Consider the following 12,041-nt stretch of genomic DNA (forward strand, 5'->3'; position numbering starts at 1 on the left):
ACAACAATGTAAACCGTCATTGTTTACTGAAAATTTCAGTCATCGTTTACATTACATTGTAAAGTAATGTAAATAATGCCAGATTTTCGAATTAGTAAAATATCTGTGGGTTACTTGCATCGAAGATTTCAAAAGTAAAGCGCGATGTAAGATTCTCATGCAAAGCTATCTGATATAATACACTGGCGCACACACTCCGCATTGTGTTTAGGCGGGCTCATTGTTTTGCAGAGCTTTGCATAAAATTGGATTATTACGATAATTAAAAGGCGCCAAGATAAAGCGAAATAATCGTTTTTGGGTATTTTTGCAAAAAAAATGAAATATCAAGTTAAGCAATAAAATGTCAAAATATTATCTTTTCAAACTTGTAGACAAATGATTTTCTACACGTTAGTACAGATTCTGTTCAAAACGTACCAGCAGACCACACATAACAGCTGGTTGAATTTGGTTCAAAAACGCCTCCCCTCCCCTCTTGAGCAGTTAACTTGCAAAAAAAGGTTGAAGAGCAAAGGGTTAAGAGGATGTGGTTGTATTTTGTGATTTTTTTATGAACTTAAACTTTGCATTAAAACTATGGTTGCTATGAAAGCAGTGTCAAGTATCACACTGAAACGTACCGTCATAAGCAAATCAACAAAAATATTTCACATTTAAAATCCGGCGGGATAGAGCACAAAGCATGATTGTGATCGTTGCTAATGGGAGGCGCGATAGTAAAAAGTTTGTATAAATCACTGCTCTAAGCCCAAATTTCTATTTTATTTTTGCAAATAAATGTACGGTAGCCGACATAGACCTACATTAGTATTTTAATGTTGCCGTTTTATGCTAAAGCATTTATTTTGTAGCTGAACAGCTCTGTAAGTGGTTTTGCAAGCGACGGTTTTTCTCTTGCTCAAATAAGGAACAGCTGATGTAATTAGCCCACTTGTATAATATTTGTATTGCTTTATTGCAAGGTCATTTTGTTATTAATTTACATTGTTTAGGTACCATGTGTAGCCTACCTCTGTTCTTATAGAGAGTGATTTAAGTTAATTAATTATTAACTAAATTAATTTATTTAACTGCATGCGGTAGGATTGAATAGGCCATTTGATGTAAACTTTTCAACTGATCTAGTAACATGATGCAAGTTATACTATTGATTGCGATTATTTTAAATCAAAATTTATTGGTGTTTGGTTCAAATGGCATTGATGAAACAGTTTTGTCTGCTGTCAGTGGTGCTTTCACTGCACCATTCGAAGCAAAATCCCAAGTACAAGACATAGGAAACTTACTCCAGTCAGAGGTTAGTAGCCCATACGGTTAATGTTAATTTGTCTCTTCGCTTGTAAGCAAGCATTTATTTTCTAACTTGTAGGTAAGCTAGGCATGCAGAAAAAATATGTATATTTAGTCTTCCAAACAAAAATGTAGGCCTATGCAAGCAGGTATGTTGCAAGCAAGTGACAAGTATGATGAATTGATGATAACATTTCGTCATCGCTGTTTTCATCCTGGTGGTGCCAATTTTTTCTTCAATACCATCCGCCAATCTTCTTTTTGGTCTCTCTCTAGTTCTTTTTGCATCTCTTGGTATCCATTCTGCGGTTATTTCGGCCCATGTGTTGTATGTCCTTCTTGTTACATGTCCATTGTCCAGCTCAATGCCACTTCAAATTTGTTGCTGTTTCATTGACATCTTTCATATGTGTTTTGTTTTTGGTAACTTCATTTCTAATCTTGTCTTTTCTAGAGTAGGCTAATTATGTTTAAAATTATTCTTTCCCTGTTCCTTTGCGATGATGGCAATTTTCTCGTTTGCTGTTTTGAGTGACTACGTTTTTACTCTAGCCTATATGTTAATGTTGGCACTATTAGGCTACTCTGTCAATGATTTTTCGTTTTAAACTAACTGAAATGTTCTTACTCTTTAAAATGTTATTTTGACCAAATTTTCTCCTACTTGATATTATCTTTTGGGTGATCTCAGTTTCAATACTTTTTCCTGGTGATCAATTTCCCTAGATATTGTATTTGTATTGATCAACCTCCTCTACTTTTTTTCCGATTATAAAATTACCTGTTCTTGGTTGTTTCCTTGCTGTCTCGTCGCTCATTTGTTTTGTCTTTTTCTTGTTCATCTTCATTTCGTTTCCCTTCCTAGTTCAATTCCTCAAGCAATTGTTGCAGAGTGCATTCTGTCTGTGCAAAAAGGATGATGTCATCTGCAAATCTAAGATTGCTTTATTGATCAATAAATAATTAGCTTACTTTACTGAGAAGGACGATATTGTTGAATTGAATGACTTAGGTTACTGTAGGCTACTTATTTTAATAAGTTCTGATTAGTTTTTGTAGGCTTTTACATTTAACGTTTTATTTTTACTTTTTGTAAATGAGTTCTGATTGGTTTGTCTTGTATAGGCTATTATGTATCTTACACAGAGCTATGCGCTATCACATATTAGGCTTTCAGTTGAACCTATGACGTAAACTTGACCAGGTTATTCCGTAACCTAATATAATTTATTTTGTTTTGTGTATCTCCAATTTGAGGTTGTAACAAAAAATGGAGTTGTCTTTGGAGCTGTACTCCCGGAAGCACATGCATTTTTTAGTATTCCTTACGCGACACCTCCCATAAAAGAAAAGAGGTAGGGTCGCCTATACGTTTGATAAAGACGTTGTAAAAAATTCTACGTAGGCCTAGTGAGAAGTTAAAATATGGGCTACTAAAATGTTCTAAAAAAGGAGAACAGAGGCTATTTAGTTTAAAGGTTTTACTTATCCGTTTGGTAAAATATAATAATCTATTTTAGACCCACTGAGTATAGGCCTAGTCTGTAATTTACAGCAATTTTTAAATTATTAGCAATACTGGCTATTGAATCATTCATGTTAAACAACAGCTGTTTTTTTTTTTGGGCTTTCCTGATACAAATGAAATTAAAGTATTGATGCTGTAATGATTCTCACAGCAAATAAAGCTTCAGGTATTTTTGAAATACCTTCCTAATTTATCAAAATGTAATTGTATGCCCTCTTTTCACAAAAGTACAGCACAAAACAAATGTGTTTCGCAAGAAACCTTTTCTGATCAACTAAAAAAGAGTGTAATGATACCTGTAGACTACCAAAAGTTGGTTTACCTTTACACTTTACAGGTTTGCGACCAATATCTTTATTGCCAACTTTTTCCAAAATTTTTGAAATTTTTATAAACTGATGACGAATTGTATTGACAAATATAATGTTATAACTCGAGCTCAACATGATTTTTATTCAGCAACTGAAAAAATAAAAATAAACTGAACTGTTCTTGATGTGTTGTCTGAGAACCCTTACACGGACCTTGTAGACTAGATATGTTCAAAGTCCTGCCCGCGGGCCAATTAGGGCTCGCGATGCGTTTTCATATTGTCCACACGCCTATTGTCCACGCCCACTATGCATTATTTTTTGCACACAAATGCATCTCAAATTATATCAATTTTTCTTACATTTTGTTAAAACTATTGTTTGCAAAGAAAACGTAGCGCTTCATACAGCAGATTATAATATGTTACAGACATTGCGTAATGCGTATTACTAGCTTATATGACTGTAGATTTCTCTACTCTTCTCCTGCCACGAATTATTCCAATGGAGAACTTGATGCATCTGTTGCAAACGGAATTGCTTGTTTTCAAACTTCAAATGATGATTGTGACCAAGGATTGTGCTTCAACAACGTAAGTTTTATGATGACGTTTCAAAGCCTCTTGTTGCTATGGAAGTGGGGGAATTAATACATAGATCAACATTAGGCCCTACCAGACGCTATCACAAACTTGAACTAGGCTAATGTACATCCAAAGATTGATAAAAACTTGATACGTGATACTTTACCAAACCAAAACATAAAAATGCCCTGTAAAACATTTTGCCTTGCTTGCTCGAAAAAAAGAAGTCACCTAACATATTTTGAAAGGTAGCGATATCTTATCGGATCACCCATTGCAGGCTACACATTTAAGAACAGGTCTAGGCTATTAGCTTGAAAGTTAATAGCGAAAACTTGTTTTTCTGTAACCTGTAGTGCAATCACGTTTTATAGATTTTCTTACAAAAAAAAAATTAAGCAAGATTTGTTAGTTTTAAACGTAGCCTCCGTTTGCTTTTGATCAACTTTAATTTAACGTTTTGCTATTGATCAATCTACGTTTTGAGATGAATGACTTTGCCTATAACATAGCGTTAGACCTCTTCTTCATTTTAGCTCTCAGAAGATTGTCTCGTTCTCAATGTGTACGTTCCATCGCGAGTGAACTTGTTCGATCGTAATTCTCCTCCAGACGAAAACCTTCCTGTCATGCTTTGGCTCCACGGAGGTGGAATGCTAACAGGATCTGGAACCTCTCCAATCTATGATGGGAGATATCTCAGCAATGTTACAAATACGATCGTTGTAACCATTAACTATCGTTTAGGTCAGATAAGTTACATTTAATTTTCACATACCGCAACTATTTTACGATTAAATTAGACCAGTTACCTGCTCAGACTTCAGGGTAATTTTAAACGATTTTTGAGTGATTGTGATAATTTTTATCCTTGAATTAAAAAAAAATCTTGGATTCTTAGTTCTGGCAGTTTACCATATTTGTAGAGATTTTAAACCATTGACGCACAAAAGGCCACCGAAATTGACAGAATGTAAGTTTTCACTTGTTGTAAATTGTCGTTAATGTCTGTAAATTTTTCCACTTATAGGCTACTGGGTGCCGCTGAATTGAGAACTGACCTTCTCAAATGCGTACCGTACCAGAAAAGTTAAACTAGAAGTGAAATCACTTAGCACATAGCTTACAATTACCTACAGGGTACATTTCACCGCTGTGTAGCCTACTGCGCATCACTCTGGTGTCGTAGTTCTCACACCTACCACATTGATATCGTCATCAACGACGCACTGCGTACTTTGACTGGATGCCTGCGTCCCAATCCGACGGACTATACCTACCCATCCTAGCAGGCATCCAACCCGCTGAACTACGCCGTAAAGGAGCCACGATTTCTCACTCTCCGCGCTCTTCACCCCGACTATCCCCTCCATGCAACATTTAAGCAACCACTACCTATAAGGGAACGTTCAAATATTACGTAACGCTTTTTTTCCAAATTTTTAACCCCCCCTCCCCCATGTAACACCAACGCAACGTTTTATTCAACCCCCCCCCATGTAACGCTTTTTCACTACGAATTCAGCACAAAAACTACTATTCCGTACTCGAAAGCGTTACGTAACGTTTTGCTTGAACCCCTCCCCCCCGATGTGACGCTAACGTAACGGTTTGCATAACCCCCCTCCCCCTTGAAGGCGTTACGTAATATTTGAACGTTCCCTAAAGCAGCGGCTGAAATCAAGACCCCTCCCTTTGTGCCTGCCGCATAACAACCACTTAAGAACGCAGAAGAACTTGGTCTAAGTGCATATAACACTAGACGAACCACATGTCGAACACGGAATGGCAAAACCACACCTCCACGCTCCGTGATTTTATATCCGACGCCGATCCCCGTCCACCGGGGATGTCCCTTACAAGGCTTGCGTGAGTCCGGCTTAACCGCCTGCGAACTGGCGTTGGCTGCTTTCGTTCGGACATGCACAAGTGGGGTCTGGCTTCTTCATCAGAATGCGAGACCATGTCATCCACCACTGCCTAACTCACGGCCTCTACACGGTGCGCATGGTCTGAGGGTCCTGGACGACGAGACTGCTCAGTGGCTGATGATTTCCTGCCCTCCAATCTAGCCTGAAAAGATCTTCTCATACGCCGATGATGATGACCTACAGGGTTCAAGCAGACATTTCTAATTTTTTTCTTTGTAGCTGAAACTTTGGTTTCAAATCAATAAGCTTCTTTGTCCAATGACTAATCGAAAGAAGTTAAAAGTAGAAGTTATGCTTTTTTAAAGACCCCAATTTTTTAAAAGTAGCCTATATTTGTTAAGACTCCAGTTTTTAAAAGTAGCCTTCATTTGTTTGACAGGAGCCTTCGGTTTTCTTGTGTTTGAAGAAGATGGAGTGGTTTACAGAAACCAAGGATTTAAAGATCAACAATTGGCAATGTTATGGGTCCAAGAAAATATTGAAAAGTTTGGAGGGGATAAAAGCAGGGTTAGTGTAATAATAAATCGATCGAAAAAATTGAAGTCCTAACAATGGTTCTAAAAAAAAAAAAAAACAGGAATTTAAAAACTGATATAATCGATTAATACAAACGGAAAGTAGATTATAGGGCCTACGATATTTTGTTTGCAAAAGTTTAGAGGGGATAAAAGCAGGGTTAGTATAATAATAAATCGATCGAAAAAATTGTAGTCCTAACAATGGTTCCATAAAAAAAAAAGGAATTTAAAAACTGATATAATCGATACAAACGGAAAGTACATTATAGGGCCTACGATATTTTGTTTGCAAAAGTTTGGAAGGGATAAAAGCAGGGTTAGTATAATAATAAATCGATCGAAAAAATTGTAGTCCTAACAATGGTTCCATAAAAAAAAAAAAGGAATTTAAAAACTGATATAATCGATTAATACAAACGGAAAGTAGATTATAGGGCCTACGATATTTTGTTTGCAAAGATTTTCCACCAAAAATGTTAACTACAAAAAATACCGTGCATTTTGCTTTGTGTTTCTTTTTCATCTTTTTAAGTGGTTCTAAATCGTAAATCATAACCATCTTACGCTACAAAGCTATAGGCCTATATATCTAAAATAAAATGCACTAGCTTTTACGTAGACAATGGGAAAACTAAATGAAAAGGTAAATCTACTGTAACAGTAAATGGTAGTTTTTGAACTAACTTCTCTATTCGTCAGATGTACATGTCCAACCGCTTTAGCTCAGATGACGTACTTATACGCAAAGAAAAAGTGTTGCTGGAAGACGTCGGACGTATATTTACGCATTTTGGTACATGAAAAAAAGACGGCGGTCGTATATTTACGCAGTTTGGTACATGACAAAAAGACGGATGGCAGATATATACGTCTTTCGAAAATTCAAATGTTTAAATTATTTTTGGAAACACTATGTCTTGTTCTTTTGGGAAAACACTGGAAAATGTTAAATTTAATCCCGTCTGAGCGACATTGCTGTCGGTAAACAATTCCGTCCGCAAGTGGTTTTAAGAAACTCTTGGCTGCTGGTGTGATGATAGGCTACCCAATTCGACTAATCGTATTAACCTATCAATGTAGTCCAAGTCTAAAATAAATCAAATAAAGCTGAATAAAAAAAAACAAAAAACTGATTGGATCTCGGACTAAAAAAACAATAGGTAGCCATATGTCACTATGGTAGCTCACTGGTTTTCTAGTTTTTTACTCTCTTTACCCCTTGGGGACGATTATACTGTAACTTATCTCTAACCAACCCTAACTAACCCTCCCTCGATAGATAGAATTTACCTCGAGGAATGAATTCACCTCCGTATTTATCCGCAAAAGTAAATTTAGGCGGTACCGGTAATTTGAAATATGCTTTCCGTACTAGAATTTTTTTGCTCACAAGATTTTTGGTTTTTGTAGGTCACTCTTTTTGGTAACAGTGCTGGAGCTCAGTCTGTGATGTTTCATCTCATGTCCTCAACAAGCGAACCTTTATTTCAAAGAGGCATTATTCAAAGCCAGCCTGCTATCTTTCAATACCCAGATATAAAAGATTCACAGACCATTACGCAGCAAGTGTTGAAAAACACAGACTGTACATCTGACGGAATTACCTGTCTCAGGTTTGTAGGTCTATCTAGCCTATTGCTATTTTTTCGCAAACGGTGAGACATGTCAAGCTTTCGTTTTGTCCCACTTTTCTAAAATGATAAAATCTCAGTGATTAAATTGTTCAAAATGTGAGCATCGTAATTAACCTGAATAATTTACAAACCATAATTTCTAGCTCTTGTATTCTGGCTACCTTTGCAACTACAACTCAAAGCGTTTATGCGTTTATCTTGGCTTTGAATTATAGGTAAACTAAATGATTATTTCATTTTTGCATCTTTACAGAAACGTAAGCGCAACTACGTTAGTAAAGCAAGGGAATCGTCTTCGTGCCAGCAGTATTAAAGAACAAGATCTGTTTGCTGTAGTGGAGCCTTTTGGAATCGTTCTCGATGACGACGAATTTAATCAAAACCCTCTGCAGTTTGTCCAGTCTGGTCACTGGCAAAGCAACAAGCAAGTTATTATGGGGACAAATATTGATGAAATGATCTTCGTACCACTTTACATTCCTGATCAAACTGCTTTCAACACGAAAGAGGGATTTGAAGTATGCGACCACTTTCTTCTCTTCCTTTGTCTGTTGTAAAATACTCTATTTTTAATGAATTTTTTTTATAAGGTATAGGCCTACATTGTCAAACAATGACATTTCCAATTCCGTCGGCTTTGCCAAAAGCATTATCAAAACATTACAGTAATAATTTGACACTAAATATGTGTAGCCTTTTCGTAGTCAATCTTTTTTATGCGTCGTTGTACTTGAAAAATAAAGCTGCTACACAGATGGGATTGGTTACATGACGATCTTTTTTGTTGAAGTTTTCTTAAACTCTGAATAGCATTTTGTCAAGTGCGACCTAATTGAGCACAAGTTGTCTGTAGCCGGCTAGAACTATAATTAACTTATAACATTACCATGACCTACATAGGCTAACTCTTATTTTGTTAGAAAACTCTCAATTTTGCATTTGGTGAAAAAGTTGGAAAAATGCTTGCGGATAAATATGAAAACATCAAGGAAGATACTTTGGTTGAATATGATGTTTTGCTTGGAGAGCTTGTCACAGATGGATTTTTTATTTGTCCAGTTCGGCAACTCGCAAGGTAGCCTACAAGTAGTGACACTTAGTAGTGTTGATAAGGGGTACATAGGGTATATTTTGAATCCGGGCCACAAATGATTTTTGGGGTTCCAAAACGTTTTTGGAGTGTTACAAATTTGATGAAAACACTTTGTATTCTTTTAGAAGTGTCTTATTATGCTGTCATGGGGTTTGGAGTAGGCTATCATTAGTAGCCTACTGCATTAGTAGCCTAACAGGACCAAAATATCCTTGCAACAACCTGGTGACACTATATTGAATAGGTTGCAACTTGCAACATGTTATTTTGTAAGTTAATCTTTATTTGGCTGGTGTAGTTTCAGGCTTTTTATTCAAGTAACTCTTTTAAAAATTTACTTTCTTTATATCTCAGTGGCATTATTTAAGGCCTCAAGTCAGGGTTGGAAGAAACGACTAGTTGTCACTATTCGATAGCGTTATTCGTTGCTTTCTGAATATCGAATGCTTATACCCATTCCTTTTAAAAATAAATATCGAATGCGCGTTATTCACTGCTTTTTTATGCAAGCAACGAAATCATTATTCGCTTTTCACTAATCGATATTTAGGAGAACTGCTGAATCATTTTTTGTTGTTCACTTACTTTGTCGTTAAAACGAATTAACGAGATTTGGTTTTCGGAATACTATTCGACCTAGTCCCCTTCCGGTTTTCGAACTTTAAAGGATTAAGGAAAATTTTTTGGCAACACAGTTCAGAAAAACCATGCCAGTGAGAGCATAGGCGTAGCCAGGGGGGGGGCGAAAGGGGCCATGGCCCCCCCCCAAATTTTCCAAGTTTGGATTCCGAAGTTGAGCTCTTTGTTGAAAATGTAATAAAATTTGTAGAAATTTATAACGTTTTCCTAGACATCTGGCTATTAACACCCCTCAGGACTTGTTTTAGACACACAGAAAGACACCAATAAATTTGCAAATCGTAAATCGTGCAAAGTTTACGCGATTTACGTTTCTTTGAACTAATTTGTGGAAGCAATTTCAGAATGGCTTACTCTGTTGGGTTTTTGTGTAGTTATTGAGTTTTTGTATAGCTGAGTTTTTGGTGTTCTCTAATTTTAGCCGCAGTTTTTGCCCGTTCGTGTGTAAGAGCTACCTTTAATAAGTTAATAGCTGTTTATCTGCTAATAAACTTCATACAAGTATTACCCTAAAAGTGTTTCCAGAAAGCGCTATAATCCATTATTTGAGTGTAATTTTTCAAAAATTTTCCGGGGGACCATGCCCCCGGACCCCCCTAAAATACACGTGCCTTCGGCACGCTCTAACCCCCCACCACTTTCATTGCTTCCCTTGCTCAACCCATCAGGATACGCCACTGCACATCAAGTGGCGATGGCTTAAATCAAACACTTTGTTGTTCTCTCCAATTCATCAAATATTTGGCCCCCCCGAAAAAAATTTTCTGGCTACGCCACTGAGTGAGAGCCGTTAACAGTGTTGCAAACCTTGCGGTTTTCCCGCAAGTTTGGGATTGTTTTTTTTTTCGAGTTTTGGTACCTTTTTTTGAGTTTGCGGGTTGCTTGTTTTTGGGCTTTTTTTGGCCAGTCAATTTTTAGTAATTGCTATTCGTTGCTTTTTTTAAGTATCGATAGCGGAAAGTCATTGCTTTTTTGGGCACTATCGAATAGTGAAATAGTCATTGCTTTTTGACTAACGACTTCCAACCCTGCCTCAAGTATTATTATTATCATTCGAGATAACGTTGATAGTATCGACTTTTTGTTCTTAAGCTATATCTTAACTAAACCATAACAAACTATTATTTCAACTCTTTTATATTGGTACATTTAAACTCCTCTAAACAAGCGATTGGAGACGCAATCAGGATTACTATTCTTGTTTGTAGATTATCCTCTGTCCTCACCAACGTCTATTTATATTCATACGCATATGCAATGAACGACCCATCTTGTAATAATGCGTGGAAGCCTAGAGGTGTCTGCGGCAACGTGTTCCATTCTGCGGAAAACAGCTTTGTTTTCCGTTCTGCTCCGTTGATTTCGTACAACTTCTCTTTGGATGACATTTACGCGGTGAATCAGTTTAGCACTTACTGGGGAAATTTTGCCCACACAGGCAATCCATCTGAAGGTAACCTGACATCACTTGGAGAAGTACCGGAGTGGCCGGCATACCGATCTAACGAGGCAAGTTTATTTTAATTTAAAACTCTTTTTCCAACAGCAAAGACGCGGTGTAACCGACAATAATTGCATTATTCAAAAGTCAGTAAAGAGTCTCGCACATGGCGATAAAATTTAAAATAATATTGTAAAGTCAAATAGGCTTAGGCCTACTTGAAAAAACACCAAACTCACATTTCTTACGACGGGATTTTGTTGAATCCTACACAAACCTATTGAGAACAGGCAATACAGACTATTACAAGCCTACGGTTCTAGTAAATTGTCCAAGCATTACTTTAGAATCTCTGAGTCTCTTATTTAAATTAAATTGCTATTTTGACAGAAAATATAAATCAATTAAGTGATGACGCTACAACAATGCCGTTTTATTTGATAGGGTCGATTTCGAAGACACGCTGACAATGTAGTTTCACAATATTCCCCTTCATGGTTGAATTACGTTATTGATTCGCCAATTGGTCGCACTGATAGCAATTACCACAAAGATATCTGCGACTTTTGGGACAGCACCGGCTATTACATTGTAATGGATAGCGATGACGTCACCACCACAGGTGAAATTGCAACCGGAGCAAATGAGGTCACCACTACAATGCCACAAAACATTGATGACGTCACAACTCTCGAAGCGTCCATGTCTACCACTGGAGGCAGTGCAACAATACACCAAGCTTATTACGTGTATAACTTGTTGCTTACTGTTTTTGTGCTAGCTTTCTGCTAGCTGCTTTTATGACGCCGCCTGGAGTTTTCCGTGGAAGCCGAAATACGATACAATATACTGTAGTGACGTAGTAGAAACTTTTATTGAACCAATTCATTCATAGATTACTTCGCATAAATTTAATGTCAAGTGCTATGTTTGCAAACTTTATGATCGATCAGACTATTCTAAACTCAATAACTAGTTTACTTGTTTTTCTGCAAATCTGATTCTAATTGGGACTGTTAATTGAAAGTGTTTTGTTTTTCCTTCGAAAGTAGCCTGGAATATAATGGAA

At 36.8% G+C, this 12,041-nt stretch overlaps 1 protein-coding gene across 1 annotated transcript; it reads left to right on the plus strand.

Moving 5' to 3' along the window:
- The first annotated feature begins 1,132 nt into the window (after positions 1–1,132).
- Positions 1,133–11,764, plus strand: LOC145776142 (para-nitrobenzyl esterase-like). Its single transcript, XM_082587543.1, has 10 exons — positions 1,133–1,300; positions 2,551–2,648; positions 3,602–3,725; positions 4,253–4,463; positions 6,027–6,154; positions 7,576–7,778; positions 8,053–8,317; positions 8,720–8,874; positions 10,740–11,040; positions 11,417–11,764. The coding sequence occupies exons 1-10, from the start codon at positions 1,133–1,135 to the stop codon at positions 11,762–11,764; spliced, it is 2,001 nt and encodes a 666-aa protein (XP_082443669.1).
- Positions 11,765–12,041: the final 277 nt, after the last annotated feature.

The sequence above is a fragment of the Aplidium turbinatum genome, chromosome 8, assembly GCF_918807975.1.
Source record: "Aplidium turbinatum chromosome 8, kaAplTurb1.1, whole genome shotgun sequence".
Lineage (NCBI taxonomy): Eukaryota > Metazoa > Chordata > Ascidiacea > Aplousobranchia > Polyclinidae > Aplidium > Aplidium turbinatum.

Coding starts and splice junctions, on each gene's coding strand:
- LOC145776142 (XM_082587543.1), top strand. CDS start 1,133: ATGATGCAAGTTATACTATTGATTGCGATTATTTTAAATCAAAATTTA. Junction 2,649..3,601: donor CCTCCCATAAAAGAAAAGAG/GTAGGGTCGCCT, acceptor ATATGACTGTAG/ATTTCTCTACTCTTCTCCTG. Junction 3,726..4,252: donor AAGGATTGTGCTTCAACAAC/GTAAGTTTTATG, acceptor TCTTCATTTTAG/CTCTCAGAAGATTGTCTCGT.